The sequence below is a fragment of the Orcinus orca genome, chromosome 14, assembly GCF_937001465.1.
Source record: "Orcinus orca chromosome 14, mOrcOrc1.1, whole genome shotgun sequence".
Taxonomy (NCBI): Eukaryota; Metazoa; Chordata; class Mammalia; order Artiodactyla; family Delphinidae; genus Orcinus; species Orcinus orca.
The window spans coordinates 79,828,965-79,855,881 of NC_064572.1; the positions used below are offsets into that span (position 1 = coordinate 79,828,965).

The 26,917-nt window shown below is 47.8% G+C and overlaps 1 protein-coding gene across 4 annotated transcripts in view; it reads left to right on the top strand.

Annotated features, from left to right (window-relative positions):
- PLPP4 (phospholipid phosphatase 4) overlaps nucleotides 1-26,917 on the top strand; it is a 118,675-nt gene that overhangs the window by 41,970 nt on the left and 49,788 nt on the right. The window contains exons 2-5 of one of the 4 annotated variants that reach the window (XM_004265763.4): nucleotides 2,213-2,321; nucleotides 11,249-11,339; nucleotides 16,151-16,214; nucleotides 18,525-18,649. In XM_004265763.4, the coding sequence (XP_004265811.1) occupies nucleotides 2,213-2,321; nucleotides 11,249-11,339; nucleotides 16,151-16,214; nucleotides 18,525-18,649 (389 nt within the window). Of the gene's footprint in view, nucleotides 1-2,212; nucleotides 2,322-11,248; nucleotides 11,340-16,150; nucleotides 16,215-16,278; nucleotides 16,783-18,524; nucleotides 18,650-26,917 lie in introns of those variants that run through there. The other 3 variants (XM_049697469.1, XM_049697470.1, XM_049697471.1) reach the window with 3 other exon arrangements.

Here is a 26,917-nt window from a genome sequence, read left to right on the forward strand (position 1 = left end):
CATTCCGTTCAGTGCTGGGCCCTTCAGGGTCACCTGGGGAGTGTTTTAAAATCCACATATCAGGCCCAGTCCATACCAAGACTGTAGGTCTGGGGTAGGGTGTCTCCAGTGGTTCTGACCCATCTCCATTTGTCACCTCTGGCTTAGCCCAACCTCCCGTGTTGCAGGTGAGGGCACTGAGGCCCAGTGAGGAGAAGTGGCTTGTTCTGAAGCCCAGAGCAGCTTAATGGCAGAGCTGGGGCAGAGAGCAGGTTTCCCAGCACCCAGACGGCATGCTCCCCCGTGTCTCACTTTGGAGGAGGCTTGGAGGGCCGTTAGCAGAAGTTACCTTACACATCAATGACGGGATCTCAGGGCACTTGCAGTAAGATCCTGCAGTAGAAATGTTCTGGACACAGTGCTGAACAAAACAGTCAGGGGCCAGCACTGCTTTCTTCTTGAAATTACATAAATACACGGACGGAGGGACAGAGTTTTAGGACTTAAAACCTCCACTGGGGGGAGAGGGAGGGGAGGGGAGGAAGAGAGAGAGACAGAGAAAGAGGGAGGGATATGTATGGAGAGACACAAAAGGCAGGTTGAATTTTAGGTCTCTTGTAGGTGCGTGATAGGATTCAGTGTGAGGCTGATCAGACTGAGGGTGTTTTCTGTGGCAGCTGTTCAAAGTCCTGAACAGACATCAGATTCTGCAGTCACTGGGCTCTGAGGACACAGCCCTGGAGTGACCCCCAGCCTCTACACCCTCCCAGTGCAGCTGGACATACAAACAAATCATGATCATACAAAGGCCCAAGTCTAGGGTAGAAACCAAGGCTGTGAGACCCCTGATTCTGTCCCAGGGCTGGGATGGCTTTAAGATGACCCACCATCTAGGTTTTTCCTAAGACGGGCTTTTCCGGGGACACAAGACTTTCAGTGCTAAAGCCAGGAGAGTCCTGGGCAAACCCAGACTGTTGGTCACCTGGGTGTGGTTCCCTAGATGAGAGGACAGCTGACCTCTGCGTCCTCCCCATCCTGGTGATGGTACCGCTTTTCCTGGAAGCCCAAGCCAGAGCCCTTGGAATCTGTTTTGACCACCCACCTCCCATGTGCACGTTCTTCCATTCTGTCCTGCCCTTTCCTTCACTCTGCAGCAGTCTCTTGCTGGGACAGCTGCCGTAACCTCCTGACTCTCTCTGCCTTCCCTTCTCTGTTCTGCTGCAGTTCCCCATCTTCGCCGCTATCTGGAATGGGGAGTTTCATTCTACACTTCTCAGTAGAACCAATTCTCAGTAGAACCAATTCTCATTCTACACTTCTCAGTAGAACCAATTCATCATTGGTTCAAAAGCCAAATTCCTTAGCCTGGCACTCAAGCCCTGGGTCACCTGGCCCCTGTTCTCCTTCCGGCCACATCTCAAGCCATTCTGAACTGAATTCACCAGGTGAAGAGCTGAGCTGGAGAGCTGGGAGGCGGCCTGATGGCCAAGAGCTGACAAAGCAAACCTGCAGTCTCTGTTCTTCCCCCCAGGTTTTCTCTTGGTGGTAGTTCTTTTCATCCGCCTGGATGTTTTGGGCTCCCAGGATGTTTGAGGGGTCGGGAGGTGACGAGATGAGGAGGGGGCTGTTTAGAGCCACCAGTTTCCTGGTAGCAGCCCCAGAACGTACCGCATCCCCCTCTCCCTTCCTTCTTTCCTCTCCTCTGTGTTTCTCTCCTGTCTCTACCTTCTGTCTTCTCTTGAAGCTCAGTCTGCCTCCTGGTGGTGCTGGTGGTGGCAGGGTGCCGTCTGGGGGAACGTGGAGGGAAGAACACCGCTGGTTCTTCCTCTGGTCCTGCCTGCTGCTCCTTCACCTTTGTTCCAACTCAAGTCCATTTCGTTCCCAGAGACTGTGCTGCTGACCTGGCCTTGCCCCAGTCTGAGCCACCATTCTGGACTTCGACTCCCAGTTCACTTTGGATCCCCAAGTTTCTAGAGTCTTTGTATGTCAGCCTCACCGCCGTTCTCTCATGCCCACAATTAGTCTTAGCTGGCCGGTGGTGACAGAAGATTCTACAGTCTTGGTAACTACCTCCATCTTTCCCCGGTTGAAACTGGCCGAGAACCGTCAGCCGGGCAGCCTGTCCTCCCCCCGCCCCCCGCTGCCCCAGAGGCCAGATCGTCCGCCTGAGCGGGTGCAGGAGCCACCTTCTCCAGTGCTCAGCCCTCACGCCTCTTTCTCTGTTTCGTTTCAGTTTTACGGAGTTCTTGGATCCATTCCAGAGAGTCATCCAGCCGGAGGAGATCTGGCTCTATAAAAACCCTTTGGTGCAGTCAGACAACATACCTACCCGCCTCATGTTTGTAAGTACCATGATTTCATGGCTGATTTGACCGCTCTCCCAAGTATGAACCAAATGGCTTTTCATTTCTGCATTTCCAACCCCTGCTGGTGATGGCAAGCAGCCTGAAAAAGAAAGAGGCGGGCTGCCCATCAAATTAAAATGCAGTTCCAGATCAGGATGGTCGCCGCTTGGTCATGTGAGAAGCAATTGCCCGACGCTTTGGAAAAGAAGGGCCCTGCTTACCTGAGCTAAACCCGACCTTTTCCGAATACTTAGAGTAAAATAAGATGAGCAACTAGTGAACAGAGTTTCCTGCTCCATCTGTTTTTAAAAAAACCTCAGTTTAGCTGTACTCAGGTAACCACTTTTCTGGGTTTTGCTGGTCAGTTGACCAGTGATGAGACCACTATGTGTAATTCACCCCTGACAGCATCTCTGGTCCTAGGATAAATGGGCAAGCATCCACATAGCTGGTGGATACACTGGGACATTTTTACCTCTTCGCTCTGCCCCTTGTCGATTACAGTCGCTTACACTTCCTCTACTATGTGCCGGGCCCTCGGCTGAGAGCTTAAGAAAGGATTATCTCATTTAGTCCCACCCAGTATCCCAGTGAGGAAGATGTCATTATTGCCCGAATTTTGCAGGTGCAGACCTGCATCCCAGAGAGATGAGGGAACTTGCCCAAAGCCACACAAGCTAGAGAGCAGCAGAGCCACGACTCACATCCGAGCAGCCAGCTCTGAGCCCTGCTCGCAGCCGGGACGCTGCCCTGCAGTCAGGAGCCGAGTGTCCAGGACTCCTTGCTGGAGCTCACTGGCTCCTGGAGAATTGCCTTCAGGCCTTTCTGCAGCAGAGGAAGTATTGAAGCTGCCTCTTGTTACAGAGCAATAAGGCAGCTTCTGGATGGGCAGCCGTGTAGCTTGAAGCTTATTCCTATTAGGCAGCCATTGTGTGTCTTGCCTCTGGGAACTTAAATGACTGTTCCAGAGCTTTTATAGAGGACATGAGGAATATTGTTGCATTTTGAAACAAATCCCTCTGACTTTGTGGAGGAAATCTTGTTCATCGGTGATGATTGGAAAGATCTTTGTGTCTGCAAACATCCCAAAGTGCCCGGAACACTGCATGAGTATCACAGTATTATTTTAATTGCTTTCTCATAATTACTTTTCTGCTGGAAAATAAACTGGATTTTTGTAAATATCGGGGAAATTGAAAAAAGTAGGGTGCTTGTGAGTAGGGTATTACCTTACACTTGAGTATTAAAATCAGATTTTTTTCCATTTCTGCTCTAACTCAAATCTTCCATAAATCCTCGAAATAAAGTAACTAGTGTGTGTCTAACTAGTTTACTCCGTGGTTTTAATAGGGGAAGCTTCTGTTGATCACTGGTTTCCGTTTTCAAAGATTTCACGTTTCATGTACTGTAAAACCCAATTTGGAGTGAATGTTCATTTGGGATATTGTGAGAAATTTGTGGCCGTGTCCTAGATTTGTGAACAATGGATTGTTTTGAAGTCTAGATAAAAACCCCGCAAATATTCTGGCTGCAGACACAAATAGGATGGAGCACATTTGCATGCTGGCAGTGGAGAGAAGGAGGCAGTAAAGGAGCTCTTCAGTGCTGTGATTCTCGGAGAATAGAGGGGTATTCAGCCACAAACACTGATTCATACCCTCTAGTCTCCTAATGAAATAAGTTCAGCCTTTTGTTTTGTTAATAGTAGTTGATGACTTTCATTCATTTGGTCACAAGATCTAGTACGATTCCATAATAACACAAGGAAAGCAGTAGATACATTTAGAATATGTGTAACACGAGATGAAAAATGCTTTGTCACCACATAAATTAGGTTTGTTCTCCTGGGTTTTATTAAGAGTTTAATACAAGACATCATTTGTCTGCTTTTGATCCTTTTAAACCTTCTGGTGTTTATAGAAGAATTTGTAATAGAACATATTTTCACTGTTTTTAAAAAATAGCTTGGTTTCCTTAGAAAGCTCAAATTTCATTATTTAATGCATAAACAGAATCCTGGGATCTCCTCTACTTCTGTTTAGAATGTTTTACTATAAAGGCAAACTTGCTAACTGTCTAATAACCAAAGTGTTTTTTAAAGGCAGCTGCTATAACCCAGATGTTTCTTTATTTGGGAAATCAGTGTCTCTGGAGTTGTGCCTATTTGTGCACGTGCGCGTGCGTGTGCGTGTGCGTATGCGCGTGTGTGTGTGTGTGTGTGTGTTTTAAAGGAGCTACTTGTTCAGATGTCACAAAAATAATATCAGAATGTTAGGGAATTAAGTGAGCAGTAATGACATCACCAAGAAGCCCCTGGCTGGCATCTCCTCTGTCCTTGGCACCATCAGCTGAGGTGACTATACCTGTCCACATGAAACTTGGGTGTGGTTGGACCGTTTGATTCCAGGAGCTTGTCTCCCTTGATGACTCTGAGCTCCTGTGGACCAGAGAGGCAGGCTGAGCACTCTTTTCTCGCACGCTGCATCCTGACTTAACATTCCCTGGATGTTCCCAACCATCAGCTGCTCCCTTATGCACAAGAGGTCATGCTTCCTTTCTAAGTGTGTGGAGGTTTTCAGATCATCTTTGAAAGCCTACTTTTTGGTGTAGGAAGACTCCCTTGGTGTCGGGTGTTGCTTTTCAGTACTCTCTTTGTGGTCTGTAGTAGTCGTGTCTTTGTGTGTCCAGAGAACACTCCCAGGAGCTGGATGTGGTTGAGGAAAGCCATAGGAGCTGCAGGTGATGGGAAGTCAAATCAGATTGGACCCCTGCAGGCTCCTGGGGGACACGGTACTCTACAGCAAAGTGGAATCTGGAAAGAGCCGGCGGAGAGGCTCAGGTAAACTTTTAGGGATGCTCATCATCGCCCTCCTCCTTCTCATCATGGTAGTAACAACCGCAGGCAGAATCTCTTGAGTGCAGGCACTGTGCTCATCGTTTTACAAACAGCATCTTAGTGAATTCTCTCAGAATCCTCTGAGGGTGGCACTTTCGTTATCCCATCATTTCAGTGGAGAAAATGCAACCGTCATGAGGTTAAATAGCTTATCCAAGGTTTACAAGCATCAGTGGCTGGGCCAGGATCTGAATGCCAGCAGTCAGAGCGCAGACGGCCTTGGAGCCACTCGCCTGTGCTGCCTCCTTGGGGGCTCAGGTGAGGTGGCCAGGTGGTGAGTGCAGTGTGTCACACACAGAAGAGCAGGTGTAAAGGCACAGACACAGCAGAGCCAGGGCCGCGTGGGCCCCACGAATAGGCATTTGCTTGGAGTGCTGTGTGCTGCAGGGGGCCGCGGGCGGCAGGGATCCAGGCAGATTGTGGACAACTTCACGTAAGTTAATTAGTAGTTCATTCAGCAGAAAGTTACGAAGCACCTTCCTTGAGCCAAGCCCAGCGGCGGGTAGTGGAGGCGCGAAGCTGAATAAGGTGTGGTTTCTAGTCTAGTGGGGGCACAGACATGAACATGAGTCAGACGGTTGAGCATCACAGGAAAGCCCTTGAAGGACAGGCAGGACTCAGGTAGGGAACTGAAGGCACGGTAAGTGTTTCCCAATTTCTTTCCCTGGCTTAAAAAAAAGTGTACCCAAGACCTGTCCTTTGCCCCTCGTTTTGCTCTGGCCATGATACTGATATGTCCAGAAGATTTACTTCTGTAGAATATCGTTGAGATTGTGTTGATTTGATAACAGGGGTTTCTATTCTGGAATAGGATGCTTCTAAGGAAGATGGAAATAAAGTCAATTTGGGGGGAGGAGGGAAGGAAAGGAGACAAAGCTGGCTTGTGATAGTTTAATTTTTAGACACCTTTGAAAAGCCTTCACTCTTGGCTTTGTGACGGGCTATAATTGTTTGCCCACAGCAGGGCCTTTCCCAGGCGTTTGCTTGTCCTGAGTTGTTAAAAGCACCGCGCAGCACACCTTTCTGTCAGATGCTGGGAATTAGGGCACTTCGGGCCCACTGTTTTGTCTGATGTGGTTGAACCCCAGGGACAAGCTCTTCTCTGGCTAGCGCCCTAACATCAGGTGCCCTGGCTTCAGCCCCTTCGGTGGTTAAAAGTGCTTGGCACGTTCATGCCCTTCCCTGCACACACACTGCTCCATGCCTGGCAGATTCCCAGAAGCATGCTGGCCACACAGTGCCTTGTATCAGTGCCCAGGTTTACCCACTGTCTGCGTGTAGCAATGGCCGGGATGGAAGGCACTTCCTGTGTTGGTTTCATTGGTGGATGCACAAGGCAGGGCCCTTGCTGGAGACACTGGTCCTGTAGGGCACGGGCAAGGCGCCTGGAGTAATGGGGCTCTTCCCTGCGCCTGACCTCCCTGCACAGATGGGCTGGAGCTTAAAGTGCTCTATTCCCATATGTCTGGTTACAGGATCCTGGCATTGGTCATCTGTTCACAGGTTTCCCTGGGAACAACAATCAGAATTTCCTGGATACTAACTAACTCTCTGCTGGGCCTCATGGGTGAGCAGTTGGCAGGGGCTCTAGAGTGGACTGCCTCGGTCCACTCCCAGCTTTGCTAATTACTAGCTTCGTGAATTGGGAAAATCACCTCCCCTCTCAGTGCCTCAGTTTCCTTATCTGTAAAAGGGGGCTTTAACAACACTTTCCTCCCTCCCCAGGGTGTTGAGAGCTTCAAATAGGGTGATAGACATACAACACTTCACTTAGGGTGTGATCTATAAGAAGCATTCAACAACTACTCAGTGAATTTAAATCCTTGCAACCATGCTTTGCTATGTATATCATCACTATACCCATCTGATAGATGAGAACACTGAGACTGAGACTCAAAGGTGAATAGGTTAAGTGACATACTCAAGGTCACAGAGCTGAAAATATCAGAGCTGGGGCATGAGACTGGTTCTACTAGATCTGAGTCTGTTCCCCACATTCATTTTGCTCCACAGGAGCTCTGGCTTCCTTGCCTGTGGAAGAGCATCACAGAAAACCAGCCACATCCCAGGCTCTGCTTAATGACTTTTATATGTTATCTTGATATGTGGGTGCTGTGTAGCACATTTGATTAGCAGTTTACAAGACGTTCTTTGATACAAGGTGATCTCACGCTCAGTTTCCCCATCTGTAAGATGAGGCTGTTGGGCTAAGCTCATCACTCTGATTCAGGACTCCAGCCCAGGCAGCACGGCAGCCCAGATCGGAGCGTCATGGTCCCAGTAGCTGCAAGCAATTGTGTGTTCCCTTATCTCCCTGAGTTCCAGTTTTGTTTTCTGTACAAGGAGGATGTTTCCCCTAACGGAGTAGCTAGAGGATTAGACAGTGTGTGGAAAGGCCCTAATACACAGTAGGTGCTTAATCCATGACAGCTGCCACTAACACTTCTATGACTTATCCATGTTCCTGGAAACAAGCCCCATTCTTTCCTTCTTCAGCTCCGGAGTAAAGGTGTTTACCATGCTTTATTAATGCTTCTTGCTTCTGAGGTGAGAACTGCTACAGCACGGGTTAGAAGCACAGAGCTTGATTTAAACAGACTGAGTGCAAATTCCCACTTTACCACTTATTAGCTGTGTGACTTTTAGCAGGTTGTTTAACCTCTCTGTGCCTTAGTTTTCTATCCATTAAGTAAGGAGCCTGCTTCCTAGGGTTGCTGTGAGGATTGAATGAGTTAATTTACTGAAGTGCCTGTAGCAGACCATGTCATTAGTGAGTTTTCGGAACATGTCATTAGTGAGTTTTCAGAAGAGCAGCCCTTTTCTCATAACTAATGGGGAAAACTCAAGCACAGAGAAGGGGTCAGTATGCTCCCTGCATCCTGAAGCAGTGAGTGGCTGGAGTTCATTGTCCTGGTCTCTCTCAGGTCCCATTTAATAAGCACAGACGATTAACTGTCTTCCCACTGGGCCATTCCCAGGATTTTCCAATTTTTTTAAGCCATGGAAGCATTAATCTAAGGGAAACAATCCCAGGGGAAATTTTGCCTGTCCCTTTCTGTGCTCCACCTCCACACCTGTTTGGAGGTAGAAGTAACCACTCCCACCCCTGTGTCTCTGTGTCCATCTTCACCTCCTCCATGGGCTTGGGCAGCAGAACAGTGCCTTCTAAAGGCGTTTGTCAGAACGTGGAAGGGGCAGGCATCGGTTTAACTCAGTCCGGTTTGCTGAGTGAAAGTGGGGTGCTTCTTTTTTCTTCATTCTTTCACTCGGTTCAGAGGTGCTTTTGCCCCGGAGGAAGTTGTTTTCCTAACGTGTTGGCTTCTGGGGCTCATCTCTTAATTCCAACTTCTGGTTGAAAGGGAGTTATAAAAAGTTGGGGGCAGCAGGTGGTAAATGTAAGTAAGTCTCTGTCCTGATCTGAGGACTGCGCTGCCCAAGGATACGGCAGATATGTTTCCAGGAAGAAGGAGCGAGACCAGAACCTAGATGTCGTTAGCATGAGAGGAGCAGAGAAAGACCCCTGACAGTCACGTGCAGACATTTCTGTTGCGGCCACCTGGGCGGGGGCTGGGACCCTAGCCTGGTGGCTGCAATTCCTCACCTGTGAAGCTCGTGAGATGGGAAGCCCTGGGCCCTCCTGGTGCTTAGCCTTGGCCCAGGAAGCAGTTTGTCCTTGGTTCTAGAAGACAGACCAACGTGCATCTCCCTAGGAGAGTTAAAGTGCTGTCTGGTTGGGCAAGTCTGGATGCGGATGTAATTAAGAGCGGGAGAGCTGAGGCAGCGAGCAGTGCTAAGAGGGACCCCCTTGGCCTTGAAGCTGTGAGCTTGGAGCCACCGGGCAGCTCTGATGCCTTCCCCGGCTCCGACTCCCGGGCTTGGAGCCGCGGTCTCCCACACGGCGCCCCATCTCCTGTTTGGTCACCACAGTCCTGCTCGAGATCATCTCCTGTAGGCAGCCTCTGGAGCCTTGGAGGGAAAGTCTTCCGATTCATATTTTCTCTGCGGTTCCATTTCTGTGTAACCTCAGACTGTGCCAGCTGGGATTGTCCTACGGTGTTTCCTTCGGTCCTCCATTCTCATATTTAAGGTGTGATTGTGGGTGGGGTCATTGCAGCTCTGTTCACTGTTCAGTGAGCTGCTTTCTCCTGTTTGGGGTGGTAGCTGGTCTCTGGTGCCCAAAGGGAGAGGAAACAGAAAGCTCAGGACTTCTTTGACCTCGACCGTAACTTTGGACTTACGTAAGCAGGGACTTCAGCCATCGCTCTCTAAACACTGAATGTGTGAGTCAAAACTGATGCAGTGTTTCTCAGTCCCCAGCATCATTTGAGATGCTTGTTACACAGCATGCTTGTTCTTAACTCACAAGCGAGTGTGGCCTTTTTGAGTCGCCCCTGGGGAAATCCCTTGCTTCAGTTCTGAATCTTCTCTTAGAGCTGTGTCACAGTCTCTTCTGAACACCCTCCGTGGTGATAGGACTTGCTGATGTGGCGTTTTAATAGCCAAGTCATTCGGGGCCACTGCCGATAAGGAGGCTCATCAAGCCGGTTACTACCATTTGTGCTCAGAAAGAAACCAGCCAGTAAGGAGAAGCGTTTTCACGTCTCAGGAACTGGCTCTGAAGACAGCTCCCAAAGAGGAGCTCCCAAGATGCTTTGAGCTCTGGCAGTCTGGCTGTAGCAAGTGTGCAGGGCCTCCGAAATTATTTTGAAAGACTGTGCATTTGGATGAATTCTGTTTTTTAAAAAAGGAGAGTATCTTCTAGCCATGCCTTAGTCTTGGAAAGCCCCTCTCCAAAGAGTGACACCGATCAGAGCCCAGGTGGAGATTTCCCAAAGTGGGAACGCTGTTTGGTTAATAGTGACACACCTCACCGCTCCCACCACCATCTGTGAGCCAACTGTAGATTTGTGAGATATTTAATCCCTTTTGATTGTTATCCTGAGACGTTATAATCATAAGGAAATAACATAAATACCTTTTTTTTGATTGTTGGAATGTTGAAAACAATGTACTAATTATAGAATGCTGACTAAAGATTAGACATGAGAGGCAGAAAACCTGACCTCCAAAGCTTGGCCTTGCTACTCACCAGCTGTGTGTCCTTGGGCACATCATGTAGTCCCCAAGCCTGGCAAGGAACTGTCACAAAGCCAGCGTGAGGATTTAAGAGACTCCAGTACCTGACGGTACCCAAACATAGTTCCTGCCTCATAGAAGGTTCAGTAGTGAGTGTCGCTTGCATCTGAATCCCACCAGCTTGGTTCATTAAGCGCTTACTGCACTCCCAAGTGCTTTGGTCCAGGGGAAGAAAGGGGGTGGAGGAAGGGAAGAGGAGAGACTTCATGGAAAAGGACTAACCTCTGCTTTGCAGTGGAAATGAATATTCGACAAAAGAACACCAAAGGGGAATGAATCAGGCGACTCTAAGCAAGTCCCATGTGCTCCCATGTTGCCAGGGAGCTGAGGATGGAGGCCAAGCGTTCTTCCGCGCCTCTGCAGGGGAGGACGGGAGGAGGGTTACTGGCAAAGATGAATCAGTATACTTATGGATTGGTCTTTTCTGTTTAAAAAGCCACCACTTGGGGCTTCCCTGGTGGTGCAGTGGTTGAGAGTCCGCCTGCCGATGCAGGGGACACGGGTTCGTGCCCCGGTCCGGGAGGATCCCGCATGCTGCGGAGCGGCTGGGCCCGTGAGCCATGGCCGCTGAGCCTGCGCGTCCGGAGCCTGTGCTCCGCAACGGGAGAGGCCACAACAGTGAGAGGCCCACGTACCGAAAAAAAAAAAAGCCACCACTTAAAACGTGGCTCCCAGCAATTACAAATCAGTTATAACCCATAATCAGACCTCTGATTTTTCAGGTCTGTGGAGTCTCTAAGTATAGATATAAATCCTTCTTCGTTTGAGGTCAGGAGTTCAGTAAGATCATTCAACTAGTGAGTCTAAACGAAGCTAACTGGAACTAGTTATCAATCAGCCCTCTGATAGCAAACTGCTGTCCTCATAAGGGATTCTTTGTTATTTCTTCCAGGCAATTTCTTTCCTCACACCCCTGGCTGTTATTTGTGTGGTGAAAATTATCCGGCGAACAGACAAGACTGAAATTAAGGAAGCCTTCCTAGGTAGAGTATTCACAGTTCCTGCTTTAAGGGATGGGGCTGAACTTAATTATTTAGGTCGCTAGATTTTGAAAGTCTCAGTTGCACCCAGCTGATTTTTCTCTTCATCAAATTAAGTTTGGAAACACAAGACAAGGTAAACTTTTACCCCTAAGAAGAACCAGTGCACGGGTGGTTTAAGTACCCTGTCTTCAGGGTCAGCCCATTGCCGCTGTCCCTTGTGCTGAAAGTGAGTGTCAGACTCCCCATCAGAGCTCTGTGCTTCCCCGGCACACCAGAAGGGCAGCTCTTGGCTGTAAGGGAAAGTGAATCTGAAACTTTGTCACCACTGACTGTCCAACCCCACATTTGTGGCTAATAGGCCCATATTTAAGGGCAATTCAAAAATCAACCACAGACTCCTTGACCAATCACCATTGGCTAGAGGCAAAAATGTGCAAAAGCAGATGTAAAATATAATATAAACTGGAAACAAACTCCATAACTCTTCTTCAGTTTGGGGACATTTGGGCAGTTAATCAACTGTTATTATGTAAAGAATGCTCCAATCTTTGCCATTGATTATAACACCATTGCTATCAGTTCTCCCCAGGCTGAGCCATATCTGCATGTGACATGAGTCTGACATTTGTAGGGTTAAACCCATGTTTTTTCTGATCTGCATCTTAATCAAAAGACTGAGTAAATGACAGCATTAAGAGAAAACAAAACTATTTGGCTTGTTTAGCAACCAAAATAAACCACCTGGAGGCCAGGTTTTTAGCTTTTTGATGGTTGGGAAAACTGAATTAGGTTTATTTTTTGACATGACACGTTAAATTTACCCAAGCCATCCGTCACACACATTGTGTTTGTTGGTGTGTTGTATAGGCTCACCATTCAGTTAGGTAGTAAATCTGGAAATATGAGATTCTTAAGTAAAGGTTATATTTGTTAATTACTGAGCTTTGAGGAAATGAAAATGTAGCGAAACATGGTCTCCCTTGTTCTTTGTAAGGGAAGGAGGGTGAGGGTGAGATCTAGGGAATGCAGAGCAGTAAAGGGACAGGGAACATTCTTACATAATCAGGCTTTGGTTAGGCTCTGTCTAGTTGAAAAGAACAGAATTCCCCTGAAATTACATCAAATAAGTTAGAGGTTTGCTTACAGGGCTATAACAAGCAATCTCACAGACATCCAGGAATAGGGAGCAGAAGGACAGAGGAGCCTCGTGGGGACGGAATTGGTATCCAGGCCACGAGGGGTGGAGGCGCCCCTGCCACCTCACGGCCCCTCCTCTCTGCAATGTGCCCTTCCTCTCCTCTCACTCCCTGCCTCAGTCTCCTGTCTGGACGTCGTTTCTGCTGCCTGCACCTTTGGTCTGTGTGAGGTTTGGGCTCGCAGTGGTGGGTGCCCCTGGCCCACCCCTGTATGACCGTTCAGCTCCAGTGCCACCTCGAAGTTTCACTGCATCTCGTGGTCTAGACTTCCCAGGTGGAGACTCTGGCTCGACTCATGTCTCAAAAAGCCTGGACACAAAAGTCCCGAGTCTCTGGCCAGCCTGTGGATGCCTTCCCTGAAGTCAGGTGTGTACCCCCGGCTGCTTAAGTGCGGGTTGATGCTTTGGTCGTCACATGGTCTCTGTCTCCTCAGCTGAGGTGGTGGAAAGGTCAGGTTTTCCAGGAAGGGCGTAGGTGCCCTCCCACATGGGGCTCGAGCATCTGGACAGATATCACTGTGGTCCCCCAAATGTCCCTTTAGGAGCCCTCTCAGTTGACCTGGAAATCCCTCTGCTTCACTTGTTATTCTAGTCGCTCCCTTGACGCGGAGTCCCGAGATATGTGACTGTGGGTAGGAACTGTCTTTCATGGTTATGGTTATAATTTACTGCCCGCTCTTGGAGCTGGGCTGTTGTTATGGCAGTGAGTAGCTTACAGTTACTTTCCCTAGACCTTTCATTCTCCGCTAAATCTCCCTTAGGATGACATCTCAAAATTGCACCCCATACCCGGCCTCCTATATGTTAACAGAGAAGGCGGAGTTATTGGATGCTCTGTTTGCCTAGATAAATGAGAGCCTGCCTTGTAAAAATGATGAAGAACCTCCCATTGTACACAGTTTGTTTTAAATTGCTGCTTTTAGGAAGCCTTGGAAGTAGGGGGTGGGGAGAGTGATCTTTAAAAACCAAGGACAGAAAACTAGGTGTAGCTTTTCCACCGTTACCTGGGATGCAGGACTTTCTCAGTGAGGGTGGTTTAGTGCTGAGGTCCCTTCTTTACCCAGGCATCTTCAGCAGACCCGAACCCCCAGAGCTCCCCTGATCCGCCTGTCCACAGCAGCCCCCCTTGTGCATCTGCTCTTGGACAAGCGAGGCCTGCCCCACCCAGCATCGGGCTCTAAGGGATCTGGCTGCGGAACAGCCAGGTCTGTAAATTGGAGAACCCTGTTTTGGAAGGACTGTGGTGCTGAATTCCCAACAACAAAAGTAACAACAACAAAAGCCCCTCTTAATCCTCTGGGGTGCCTTTAAGCAGGAGTGCCCTCCATATAGGCCACTTGCAGGCCAGCTCACATGACACACTGCTTTGAATTTCTTTATCAGACACAGTCTGGCTTGTCTTTCTGACTCTTCTCTCAAGCCCGCAGTGCTGTGGGATGCTGTAAACACAGCCCTTAGGAACCAGGCCCGCTGGGTTATTGTTAATCAACAAGCCACCCCCCCGCCCCCATGATTGGCGCCATTCATTTCCCGCTTGGCCAGCCTGTCACACATCTAATCTCAGCCCAGCCTTCCCTCTGGTATCAGTGAGAGGTCCCCTATCTTGGTCCCCCTGGGGGTTGTGCTATTCAGATGAACATAATAATCAGTTCATTTCACTTCCGGAAGGCTGCAATGACTCCCACCCTAAGTACTGTCGTTGCAGATCCCCACTCTCTTCTGTCGCCTTCAGGCTTTTGGATCAGAGAGTGAAGCTGCCAGCTGTTGGTGCTTATATCACATCCACACATTTTCTAGCTCAGCTACTTGAAGCTTTGCAGAGAACTGCTCTGTGCTCCAGTAAATCCAGCCGGTGCAGAGGTTGAGGACGCGTATGGTGTTTCTGGACTGATGTAGCAGTCTCTGAAGTTCCCCAAGGGCATTGGGAGATCAGCTAGTGATGCTTGTTCCCAGAGACCTTCTCTGTGCAGAGGCCATGCTAGGACCAGGATACGAGGGAGTCTGGCTCCTCTGGGAAAACACAACAGTGAGCCCGCTGGACTAGCCCTGAGAAGAAAAGCCCCTGTCATCTCAGGGCTATTTCACAGCCTGTTAATTGTCGTATCTGTGGGAGAATTCTGCCGTGAAGATGGCCCAGGGAATTTTCCCTCCTCTCTGCAAAGGAGACCTCTCAGCAGTGCTGTGAGCTTGTGAGAAAGAAGGGAAGCCAGCGTTTTAGGAAGGAAGGGTCTGTGCATGCAGAATGTAATCATCTCTCCATGTCCCCCCACTATTGCTTCCAGTTTATGTACCCCAGTTGCATGCTCGGTATTTTAAAGGTGGTGCCGCGCTGCTGACTCATGCTCTGCTCTCCACCCCGGTGGCCAATCCCTCCTTTGCTGCCACAGTCAGATATGGCACTGCTGCCCATCCCGCACTTAGGGGATTAGTTTCCCTTTGACAAAGGTGTTCATTTGAACTGGTCCCTCCCGTTCTCTTTGCTTCCCATGACTTGTTAAAAGCAGGTGGGTTCTGTCTCCACCTCAGTGGCCTGTGCCCTTGGTGACTGTTGACGGTTCACAGTACTTTCCGTTTGTAGAATAACACATTTGTCTCCCTTGATGACCATGAATTGCTCCAGGCAGCTCCTTTCCGAAAATGGCCCTCCGCTGCTATTTTCTTACGTAAATCTCAGCTAGTATTGAACAGTTAATACTTGCCAAAGGGAAATCGTAACTCATATGCTTTATTATTCAACAAAGCAATGGAACGGGGCATCAATAGGTTTTTATTGCTTATGCAAAGCATTTGGCCTTCCATCGCATTCACTTGCCTTTTGTGCAGTCTTGATAAACACAGGAGAGAGGTGCAGGGTCCTTGCAGGGAAAGCTCCATGACTCATTTCATCTGCATGCTTTGGACTCGTCCAGATCTGTGCTTCATCCAGCAAAGTCCTTCCAAGCTGCTGGGAGAAAGTCCCTGTGCTGCCTATTTTTAAAGGATGTAATCCAGAAATGCCTACTGTTTTAGGTGGCAGGAAGCACCACCTGGGCAAATCTTTTCAAAAGCGAACGAGGTTTTGGGGACACTTCACCTTCTCGGAAACGGTGATTTGTTTGATAACAAGTGGAGAGCCGTCAGCAGGAGACGCGGGTCAACAAGGAGGTGATGGCTGAGTGGGCACGTCCTACTTGCAGTAGGATTCCAGCAGCTGCTCTGATTAGAATTGTGTCTGAGAAGATTGCCAGAAGGAAATAAAAAAGTTATGTTTCTTGCTACCAGTAAAAGGGATTCTACATGCTGTCCTGTTAAATCTGTTCCTATCAGGCCAGAACATGATAGATGGGCTTCTCAGTGATATTGAAAATTTCATTCAAGGAGGAGAGATCAATTTCATGTCACAGGGGCTTGGAATTTTATGAGTCACTCTCCAAAGTCCTGTTCTAATTACATTTTCCTTTAGCTGCTCAAACTTGCCTCCCTTTTTTAGAGTATTCGCTCATATTTCTGTGGTCATAAATTAAACAGTAGTATGATGGAACAGAGGTGATGGTGACGATGATGATAACGATGACGATGATGGTTTTGATTTGCAAGCCCGCTGGTTATTTTTCTGTCTGTTGGTTTTGTTTTGTAGCCGTGTCCTTGGCTCTTGCTTTGAATGGAGTCTGCACAAACACTATTAAATTAATAGTGGGAAGGTAAGTTCCAAAAAAGAAACAAATAGTGACTGATTCTCAGGGTTTTCTATGTAGGAGCCTTGGCCGCAGGACACTGGATGGGACAAATTTGAGCTCTTCTGGTTTTCCCTTAAGTTATTGTCCTTCTGAGATTTCTGTCCTCAGCACAGATCTTTCCTCTCCTTTGAATTACGAACTCAGTATTTCAGAAAGAGGGCATCAATAGTAAAGCGGTATCCACTGACTATACTTTCTTGTGGACCAAAGCCCACTGCTGGCATCTCTGGTCCATCCACTGATGTTCCAGGGCCTCACCAGACACCCACTCACTTGCCAGTTTGGGCCTCCAAAAACTAAATAAGCTTTCTTCTTTATCGTTCTCTTTGGAATAAGAAATCTGGATTGGCGTTTGAGCTTTGGCTCATGGCCCATTTCTCTTACTCCCCTGGGAAGTGATTTCTCTTCTCCATTTATCTTGCCTCCTCCCTCAGCCGCTCTGGCAGTGAGCTAATCTCTGTAGAGACGAACCATCAAAAGACCCGAATTCAGGACCTGACCTTGGCCCTGCCTAGCTATTGGCCCTGGACAGGTTGGTTCCCCTCTTGGAAGCTCAGTATCAGTGATCATGTAAATACTTGGTGCGTGGTGCTGGCCAGGCATCACGGGGGCAGAAGAGGGATACAGATTGCGCAGTGCGTGGCTTGGGGCTGCAGTGTCCTTGCTACTTTCCAGGCTTAGAGTTGCTGTGGGGCCTGATAAAACGCCGATTCCCAGGCCGTGTCCGCTCTGAGGTTCTGGTTCAGTAGGTGAATAGCCACACTTGGAGGAACACTAGCCACATAGGGGAGAGACAGTAATCCAGCAGTTCTGGTAGATTACTGATAATTGGTATGTTACAGATATCGATAGATTGTTATTGGGCCCAGATCCCAGAGCTGGAGGACCAGTGAGTCAGTCTGTGTGAACTGTAACCCAGTACGTACAGAAAAGGGGGATTGTGTTTACAGTGCTAGCAAGACCTTGTCCACGGCAGGCATTCGGCAAAGGTTAGTTGAATTAATGTGAAGTAATTCACCATCACACATCTGTGTGAGAGTCCACACTTGAGTGAGGTGGACAAGCGTGGGGTGAGCTGTGTAGGCACAAGAATCCAATTGCTGGGGTTCAGAGCTTGTCTTTGCCACTTACTGGTTGTGTGTGACCTTGGGCAGTAGTGTAATCTTTCTGAGCCTTCATTTTCGCACCTGTGAAATGAAGGAGGTCCGAGGGCCTGACCCAGGGTTGTCATAAGAATCGTATGACACATAGAGTCACAGATGTAGAGAGCAAACTTTCGGTTACCAAGGGGAAAAGAGGGGTGGGACGAATTGGGAGGTGGGGGTTGGCTTATATACACCGCTATGTATAAAATAGATAACTAATGAGAACCTACCGTTTAGCACAGGGGGCTCTACTCAGTGCTCTGTGGTGACCTCACTGGGAAGGAAATGTAAAAGAGGGGAATCTATGTATACATGTAACTGATTCACTTTACTGTACAGCAGACACTAACACAACATTACAAAGCAACTATACTCCAATAAAAATTTTAAAAGGAAATAAAATTTAAAAAAACATGCACCCATGGGCGGTGCTTAGTGCTGGGTCTGGTATGCAGTACGTACTCAGTACACGTTATCCGTGATTGTGGCAGGAGGCTCGGCCTTGGGGCCGGCTTGAACCGCCTCCCTGTAGAGCCTCCCCCGCAACCTGGACCAGGTGCCGACCTGGCGACCGTGTGCTCTGCATCTTGGAGCTGGGCTTCCAGGTCCTCTCAGTGAGCTTAAGTGAGACTGCTATTTAAGGAAGGGCAGGCAGTTGGCCATCCAAATTCAAGCTACAGGGCCATGAGGAGCCTGGAGGCTTGGGTCCTGGAAGCAGCCTCCGAGTAGCGGACCCATAGGTGGAGGCAGGAACTACCCTCTACTCCGCCGGCCCTGGGCTTAGGTGGCTCCTGGAAGTCACCTCACTTGACCTGCAGGACCTCACCTTTGGGTAGGTATTGATCTCCCTTTTTTTACAGATGTGGAAACTGAGGCTGGGGTGGGGGATGGCTACATGACCTTCCCAAGGTCATAAAACTAGTAAGTGGCAGAGTGGGAGTTCCAGCCCAGATCTCTCTGACCCCAAAGCCTGAGCTTTGCCTAAGCCCATAGTGTCTTCGGGGCGGGGCGGGCTGCGCTGTTGATGGCAGCAGGAGGAGCTAGGACAGCAGGGGACAGCGGGGTTAGCTTGGGGTTTGTTTGTGATGGCAGCGTTTTATATTGAAAATGTCCATGGTGTCTTTTGTAGACCTCGCCCCGATTTCTTTTACCGCTGCTTTCCAGATGGAGTGATGAACTCGGAAATGCACTGCACAGGTGACCCCGATCTGGTGTCCGAGGGCCGCAAAAGCTTCCCCAGCATCCATTCCTCCTGTAAGTTCAGTGGCTGGGCCACTAATTCCTGGGTCATGTCTCCTCATCACTTTCTTCGGGAGTTGAGAGAAAAGAGTTGATACACGAAGGTCGAGCACCGTTCACTTTTCTTCACTGGTTGGCTTAGAAACAAGATATTTAATAGGAAATAATGAGCCTGAGGACAAGGCTCTGGAGTTTACAAAACATTGTATATGTTGCTTTTGTGAACTTGGCGGAGTGTAACCTGTGACACTTTACCCTTTGGCAGTACCAATCAGAACTTGACAGTGCGAGGGAATTAACCATGTTCCCTGGGACCTTATGCCTTTCAGCTCAGTATTCTCTCTAGTTTACTCCTTCAATGAAGGTAGTGTATGTGTGTGTGTGTACCAACATATAGTATGTATGTGTGTATATATATATATAAATGAACATACACCCTCCCTAATATATAGTCTGATTATGGATATGTGAGCTGGGACCAGCCTTAAGCAAAGAATAACATGAATCAGGTACAGGGTGGTGTAGTGCAAAGCATACAGCTCTTTAAAGTGTGACAAATCCTGACTCCGCCAGGTCCTAGCTCTGTGACTTAACCTCTCTGTGCCTCAGTTCCTGCTGTGTAAAGTGGGAATAAGGCCTCCGCTATTGGTTGGAGTGAGGGTTAAAATAAGAGATGGGCATCACTGACATTGCTGGGGCGTCTGCCGGGCCCAGATGTTAAAAAGGTGCATTATCTTGTTTAGTCCATTCAGTGTCTGTCAGGTACTTGGTATCATGCTTCAAATAAACCCCAGTCATCCATGCATTGTTTAGTCTCAGGGCTGAGGTTCCCAGAGTGTTCTGGTTTGTGTCTTCATTCGTTCCATCAGTGTTTACTGAGTGACTTAGGTGCCGGGCACTGACTGTGATAGGTGCTGGGGACACAAAGATAAGTGAGACACAGCGCGTGTCCTGGGGAGTCCACGGGCAGTGCAGGCTTTATATTTAGGTTGGTGGTTCTGGGATCATTGGAGAGGAACCAGGCCCACAGGTGACCACCTGGGAGAGGACAACCTGCTCTCCTGACCCAGAGTCCTTGATTCCCCACAGGTCTGATCGTTGTTTAGCTTTGGCGAGCCTGTTACCTTAATCTTTTCTCTGTTTTCTAAGTACCCGATACACACCTGATAGTGGCTGGATCAGGGAATAACTGGACGGCCTTCCCTGCAGGGTGGTTGTTGAGCATTTTGCCCAGAGTCATTAGAGATTAGGGCCTGTCAACAATATAGAGGTGCCCGCCCCTCTAAGTGGATCTCCATCAACCTGTGCCACAGCCCTGCCAGGTCCGGTTGTCCCCACTTTATGTACAGGGACAGTGAAGCTTAGACGGACTCAGCAACTTGTTCAAGGACACTTAGCCGACCTTCATGCCAGCCTCTAACACGATAGTGTCTTGGGCTTTAGGTGATTAAATACAACAGGGTGTTCACAGCCCACGTGCATTTAAATAAATAACTCATTTTCTCCTCTAGTTTACTGGAGACTTTAGTGGGTTGAATAATGGCCCCCCAAAAAGATATGTCCAAGTCCTAGCCCACAGGACCTGTGAATGTGACCTTATTTGGAAAAAAGTCTTTGCAGATGTAATTAAGTTAAGGATCTCGAGATGAGATCATCCTGGCTTTAGGGTGGGCCCTAAGTCCAATGACAGATGTCCCTATAAGAGAAAGGCAGAAGAACACTGAGACTTAGAGATGCAAGGAAGAAGGCCACGTGAAGGCAGAGGCAGTGATTGCAGTGACGCAGCCACAAGCCAGGGAGCACCTGGAGCCACCAGAAGCTGGAAGAGGCAGGGAAGGAGCCTCCCCTGGAGCCTTCACAGGGACCGTGGCCCAGCCAACACCTTGATTTTAGACTTCCGGCTTCCAGAACTGTGAGGGAAGAAATTTCTTTCATTTTCAGCCACCAGGTTTGTGGTCATTTGTCACAGCAGCCCTGAGAAAAGAAAAAGGAGACTTAGATTGAACACACTGGTTCATGAAGAGGGTTTGGCTTTGGAGTCATGGGGGAGACTGAGGGAAAGCACACTCCTGGGCATGCTTCCTAAAATGCCCTCTGAGGTTAGTGTTGCCAGGGGCACAGCCTGCATGACGGTGTAGGGTGCTCCAGTCACTCCCATTGTTTAAGGTCACGCATCCATTTGGATTCACTTCCTGTCCGAGTTTGTTCTTCCCCTCTGAAGTCATGTTTTGTTTTAAGTGAGTCTGTTTCAGAGGCAGTGTAGGTACCAGCTGGAGGAATGTCTGCAGTATTGATTTCCTATCTCCTTACTGTCAGGGATTCCTGTGCTGGCATTGTTTAGAGGTACCTGGGGTGGTATTCACCTGGGGTCCGCTTCTGTCTGGTCTCCATCTGTATCCTTGTGGGGTCACTCAAGTTCTCTGTGGTTTTAAGGCATGTTCTGTTCTCCCAAAGACTCGGTGCTGAGCTTCAAGGGGCTTCAAAAATTATAAGCAGTAAGACGTGAAACCCTGTGGGAAAACCTTAATCCTGGCTTTCAAACTGTTAACTGAGGACTGCAGCACAATTTCGTAGCTACTGTTGCATTTGAACTTGGGAAGGAAATAGGTCTTATGTGAAGAACTCAAGCTAGAAGACTGCTGGACCACAAAGAGTAGAGGGCAGGCCCCACAAAAGTGTTTCTTTCAGAGGCGCACCCTCCCTGTCAGATGCGTTTCCTGACAAGTCTGCCCACCAGCTGCCTTGTCGAATGCGAGGCTGATGTCCCATCTGTGCTGGACAAGTGTTTTGACAGAGGCTATTACTATCTTTTGCTTAAGATGTACTTATAATGTTACAGATTTTTACTACTTGCCAGACACAGAATCCTCCCCAGTCTCTAGGCTTTGGTGAGTATTTTCATCTGCTCTCTTGCTCTTTTATGACAGGTCAGAGGTTGCCTTGCAGGGAGCTGCCGTGTCCACTTAGAAAAACCACCAGCGCTGTTTTCTGGATCTCTTATTGTAGCTGATAGGAAGCCTAGTGGTTGGTGTGACTCTTTGCTCCTCGAAGAGGTGGCAGGCCTCAGAGGGGGTGACCTCAGTGGACTCGCATTTTGTGTGCACACTCTTTCTCCCTTCAGTAAAATCAACTTCGTGGGTTGCATTTGGGGGAGTGGACACAGGGGCTCTAGACCAAGGGATCTCCGGAGACGAACTCCCCATTCTAGGTAAACGTGGGTTTGCTTCTGTTCTGTTCACGGGTAATTGGTGACTGGAGGGTCGTTGAGGTCCACATGTTGTTCTGCAGAACAGTTGGTTTTCTTTGAACGCAAGAACAAACGTTGATTACTTTTGGAAACAAAAGATCTTGTTCTCAGTTTACCGTAAGCAGTCCAACGGCACTGCCCTGAAGGGCTCACGTACCAGACTTTCAGCAAATGGCACGTCCCTGGGGTAGCCACGCTATGGGACTTGCTCTGTGAGGCAGCCTAAGCCACGCTTGCTGGGAACGCAGAGATCAGTTTCAAAGAGCGAGTGATTTCCTTCAGAGTTTTGAGAAGCTTGGGGTTTAACGTGGAGAAGGGCAATGTGGCTTCAGAGCAGGGATGTTCTGAAAAGGGGATGGTCTTTCAGCATACCATCTCAGCTTTTGATTGGGTGTTGTTTCAACTTCCAGAAAGAGGATAGATTTCAGAGAGAAAAATTGAAAACAAAAACAAAACCAAAAAAACCTTATTATTGCCAAGTCAAGCTATTAAGAAACTTCTTTTCTATAAAATGGTGGGAATGAATAAAGTGATACTGTGTCCAGGTGTCGGCAGATGACAGCATGTGGGCTGCCTGTTTGGTGAATAAAAGTGTTACTGGTGCACAGAGATGCCCATCATTTACGTGTTGTTTATGGAGGCATTTACTTTACAATGGCAGAGTTGAGTAGCTGCAGAGAGACCTGGCCCACAGAACTGCAAACATGTTGCCCATACTCCACACAAATAGTATTAAAAAGCATTACCACAGGGGTCCCAGTGGGGGAGGGACGAATAGGCAGAACACAGAGGATTTTTAGGGCAGTGAAACTACTCTGTCTGACACTGTAATGGTGGATGCCTGCCAGGATACATTTGTTGAAACGCATAGAATGTACAACACCGAGACCGAAGCCTAATATAAACCGTGGACGTTAGGTGATTATGACGTGTCAGTGTAGGTTCATCCATTGCAAGAGCTGCTGGAGGATGTTGCTAATGAGGGAGGCGTTGTATGTATAGGGGCTGGGAGTCTATGGGAGGTCTCTGTACCTTTTAAAATTTGCTGTGAACCTAAAACTGCTCTAATAAACTAACGTCTAAGAAAAAGGCTTTACTAAAGCAAGACCAGTGCTCTTGAACTGTGCACGTAGATGTTTCATTTTAAAACAAGTCCATTATCGTATAAGAAGTGGGCATTTATGGGCTAATCAGTGCTTGTGGGATGCATTCTTTAAATGACAGACACAATTTCAAGGCGTATCTGGCCCATGGTGATTTAACAGGTTCTTCTTGAGTGCTTAGTGTTTTATAGGTACAGGCTTGCACTTGGGGAGGGTACAGGATGCTCAGACGTGGCCATGTGCTGTTTGGGGCCAGGGCAAATACAAGGTGCTCTGGGATTGGGGAGCTGGGAATTCCAGTTGGGGAACAGGGAAAGCCTCTGCAGGACAAGCTCTTTCTCCTGTCATTTCCCAGGAGAGTACGCATGAGCTAGGTGTTTTGGGTCATTTATGTTTGAAGTCTTTATTCTATTTTCTAGCTGAGTGTAGAATTCTAGGTTGAAAATCAGTTCTGTGCGGGATTCTAGTTTACCGTGTGCTTCAGAGAGACCCAATGACATTCCCTGCTTTCATTTTGCTTTTCTCTTTCTCTCTCTGGAACCTCTTAGGAGCCTTTAGCTCTGGTCATCTGAAGTTTCACAATGATGTGCCTTCCTGGGACTTTTTTCTTTGTATTTACTGTTCTGGTCTCTCAATGGGTCCTTTTATTTTGTAACTTTGTGTACCTCCCTCTATATTCCCTATTTCTTTTCTCTGGATCCTGTATTAGGCAGATACTGAATCTCCTGAGTTGATTTCATCTTTTAATTTTATTTCCTATTGTCTTTGTCTTTTTGTTCATCTCTCTAGGAGATTTAAAAAATTTTATTTACCAGCCCTTCTATTGAATTTATTATGATTTTTATATTCTTAATTCCCAAAAGCTCTTTCCTGAACTCTGATTTAAAAAAATATAACGTCAGGTTCTTTTGTCATAAGTACAGTGTCTTTCTTCTTTGTCTGCAGGTACCATCTGCTCTCACCTTCTCTTCATCTGCATGTTCTTTGGCATCTCGCTTTCCTTAAATATCTGCTTTGGCTGGATGTTCTTATTTAACGTGGGAGCACTGAAGCTAACTGGACAGAGCCCATTAAGTGGACTTCACTGAAGGGTGGGTGGGGAGTGAACTGGTTGACCCTGAGTGTTAGCATCTGGCCTTTACTTAAAGGCCGTTCCATTCCCTGGAGGAGGCATGCCCCTTCCCTGTCTCTGGCCAGGTGTACATGAACCTGGCATTCTGGAAGCCAAGCCCAGGACTTGGTTTCTCACAGGTCACCTTGCAGACATTCCCTCAGGCCCCTGTTTTCGGTCTGATTGTTCAGCCCTGTTTTCTACTTGCCTGCTTTTTCCGAGCCCAGAGCCTTGAATGGTTAAATCTTCTACCTCCTTCAAAGGTTGGGGAGGTGACAGTTTCCTGGTTTGAGGATAGAGTGGGGACCTGGAGGGTTTAACCGCTCTCTGGGGACTTTCCATCTACTTTGCTGTCCAGCCCACGTCTCACCCCTGCCTCCTGCGGTACCGGTTCAGAGCTTTGCAGGGCCCTGCCTGGTGGATTAGCGCTTCTCATCAGCGCCACTGTCCGCAGGCGTGGAGGTGCGCCTTTCCCCCACTCTGCCAGCTGCTTCCCATCCTCATGTATTGTGGGGTGCAGTTGAGGTGCTTCTAGCTCCATTTAAGATAGAATTTGTTTCCCTATTTGCATTAGTCAGGGTTCTCCAGAGAAACAGAACCAATAGGGTATATGTATAGAGAGAGAGGGAGAGGAATAATCATTTTAAGGAACTGGCTCACAAGATTGTGAGGGCTGGCGCGTCTGAAATTTGTAAGGCAGGCCGGCCGACTGGAAATTTGGGTAGGATTTCTCTGTTGTAGCCTTGAGGTAGAATTTCTCACTTGGGAAACCTCAGTCTTTGTTCCTAAGGCCTTTAAATGATTGGATGAGACCCACCTACATCATGGAGGGTGAGCTCCTTTACTTAAAGTCAACGGATTGTAAACGCTCATCATAGCTAAAAAATATCTTCAAAGTAACTTCCAGACCGGTGTTTGACCAAACATCTGGGCACTGTGACCTAGCCAAGTTGACACATAAAATTAGTCATCACGCTATTGTTCCTTCCTTCCCCTATCATTTTAAATTCAGAAATACCATCATGATGCCCTAATACCTAATAGTTGCAGGGGCACCATATGTTAGAAGATTCTCATGCAACCTCAGCGTTACTTTGATGACGGAGTCCTTGAGAGTGGAGTGCATACACCAAAGGGTCTTTGTAGGCTGAGTGTCTGGGAGTTTGCTTTTGTGGAACAAATCTAAATGGGTTGTAACTCTGGATTGAGAAATTATCATAAGATATCATCTACGCTAAGCAGCCAGGTTTAATTCCATCAAGCATGAATATTTAATATTATAAACCAGCTGGTTTTTGGAGAGGTTAGGCAGGCTTTTGCGTAAAGAAACAGGAAATAGGAGAGCAGAAGACATTGCAGGATTTGTTTGTTTTGCATCTTTTAATGAAATGAAATTGCTATACAGGGTTTTTGCTGGTAGATGGGAAGCTGCTTCTTCTTTAAAAAAATGGTATAAAATGGCATGGGCTGCTTTGAGTCATTGGTTCAACCAGCACAAATTGCTGGTCATTTGTCTGAGGTCAGTTCCATTGGTGTGGTTTGTCTTCTAACTGAGAAGTGAAAGCTTCCAGATTCACCATCATGTCAAGGGATGCATCAGACTTGGCAAGAGCCTCTCCTGGCTTTCTTCCTAATTTTGTATTGTCCTTTATCTCAAACTTCCAAGACGGTTTCCGAGGTTCTGGGAAGCAACTGCACTTATTTTGCAGCTCTTTCATCGTTCAAATGAAGACTCCCCTGAACGCTGGAAAGACCTGCTTTGGGCATGCCCAGCCCTTGGAGGCAATGACTGCTTTAAGAAGAATCAGACCTCTTTGTAGGATGATGTTCCTCAATCTTTTATTCATTATCACCCTTCCTCATTTTATAGGCTTCCCCCCGCCCCCCGCCCAGTTTCTCTTCTCTACCATGAAATAGTAATTCCACAGGTAGATTGTATATTTGTTTATGTACGGTAGCCCTCTGGAGGACTACAAACAATTGTACTAGCTAAGATTTTCTCATCTCCCCAAGAACCAATTTTTGTCCTCTTGGGGGCAACATTGTCTTGGTGGGGAATGGTGTTCTTGGTTTCTCTTACAAGCAGTAAGCTTTCTCCTCCTGAGTACAGGTAAGACTTTCTGTTTCTTTGCATGTCTCATAATTTTGTTCTTGTTGTTTTTGGAAATTGGGTAGTTTGGGTAATATATTGGAGCAGTTGTGGGTACTGATCATTCCTCATTCTGGGGCTTGTTTTTGCTGTTTGCTTATTTGTTTGTTTAGTGACTGGTTGGGTTATTTTAGTGAAGCCTGTTTACCCTACTGTGTGAAGCCTCAGTGTGACGTGGCTCCTCAGAGGCACGTGGAGCATGCCTTTGGGCATGTGCACACTCACCTGGGATGACAGTGGTTTTTGTAGGGTTCTCTTTGACTGTGTTTTTCCCTGACCACACCCCAGTGCTGGGTTCCACTGATTGACGGCTCTATTGTTTTCAACAATGCTCTGGGACATAAATTCCTCCACAGACTCATCCAATTAAATTCAAGCTCCTTTTCAGGGATAGTTTTTGAGGTCATGTTTGAGATTTGTCCATCCCCCAAGATGAACATCCCCTTCTTCTTTCCCTGGTTCTTGCTGGTAAACTAGCTGGCCTACCATTTAGTTCATATCTCCAGTGAAGTTACTGTTCTTTTAATTGCTTTTCGTCACAACCTTACATACAATGTTTGTGAGAGTACCCTTAGGCTTGAACTTTACCAAGTTCCAGTAAAGTCAGTCCCTTTGGGAAGAGCTCCAGAACTCTCTATTTGAAGGTCTGCCTCTCCCCGAACCTTGTCTCTGA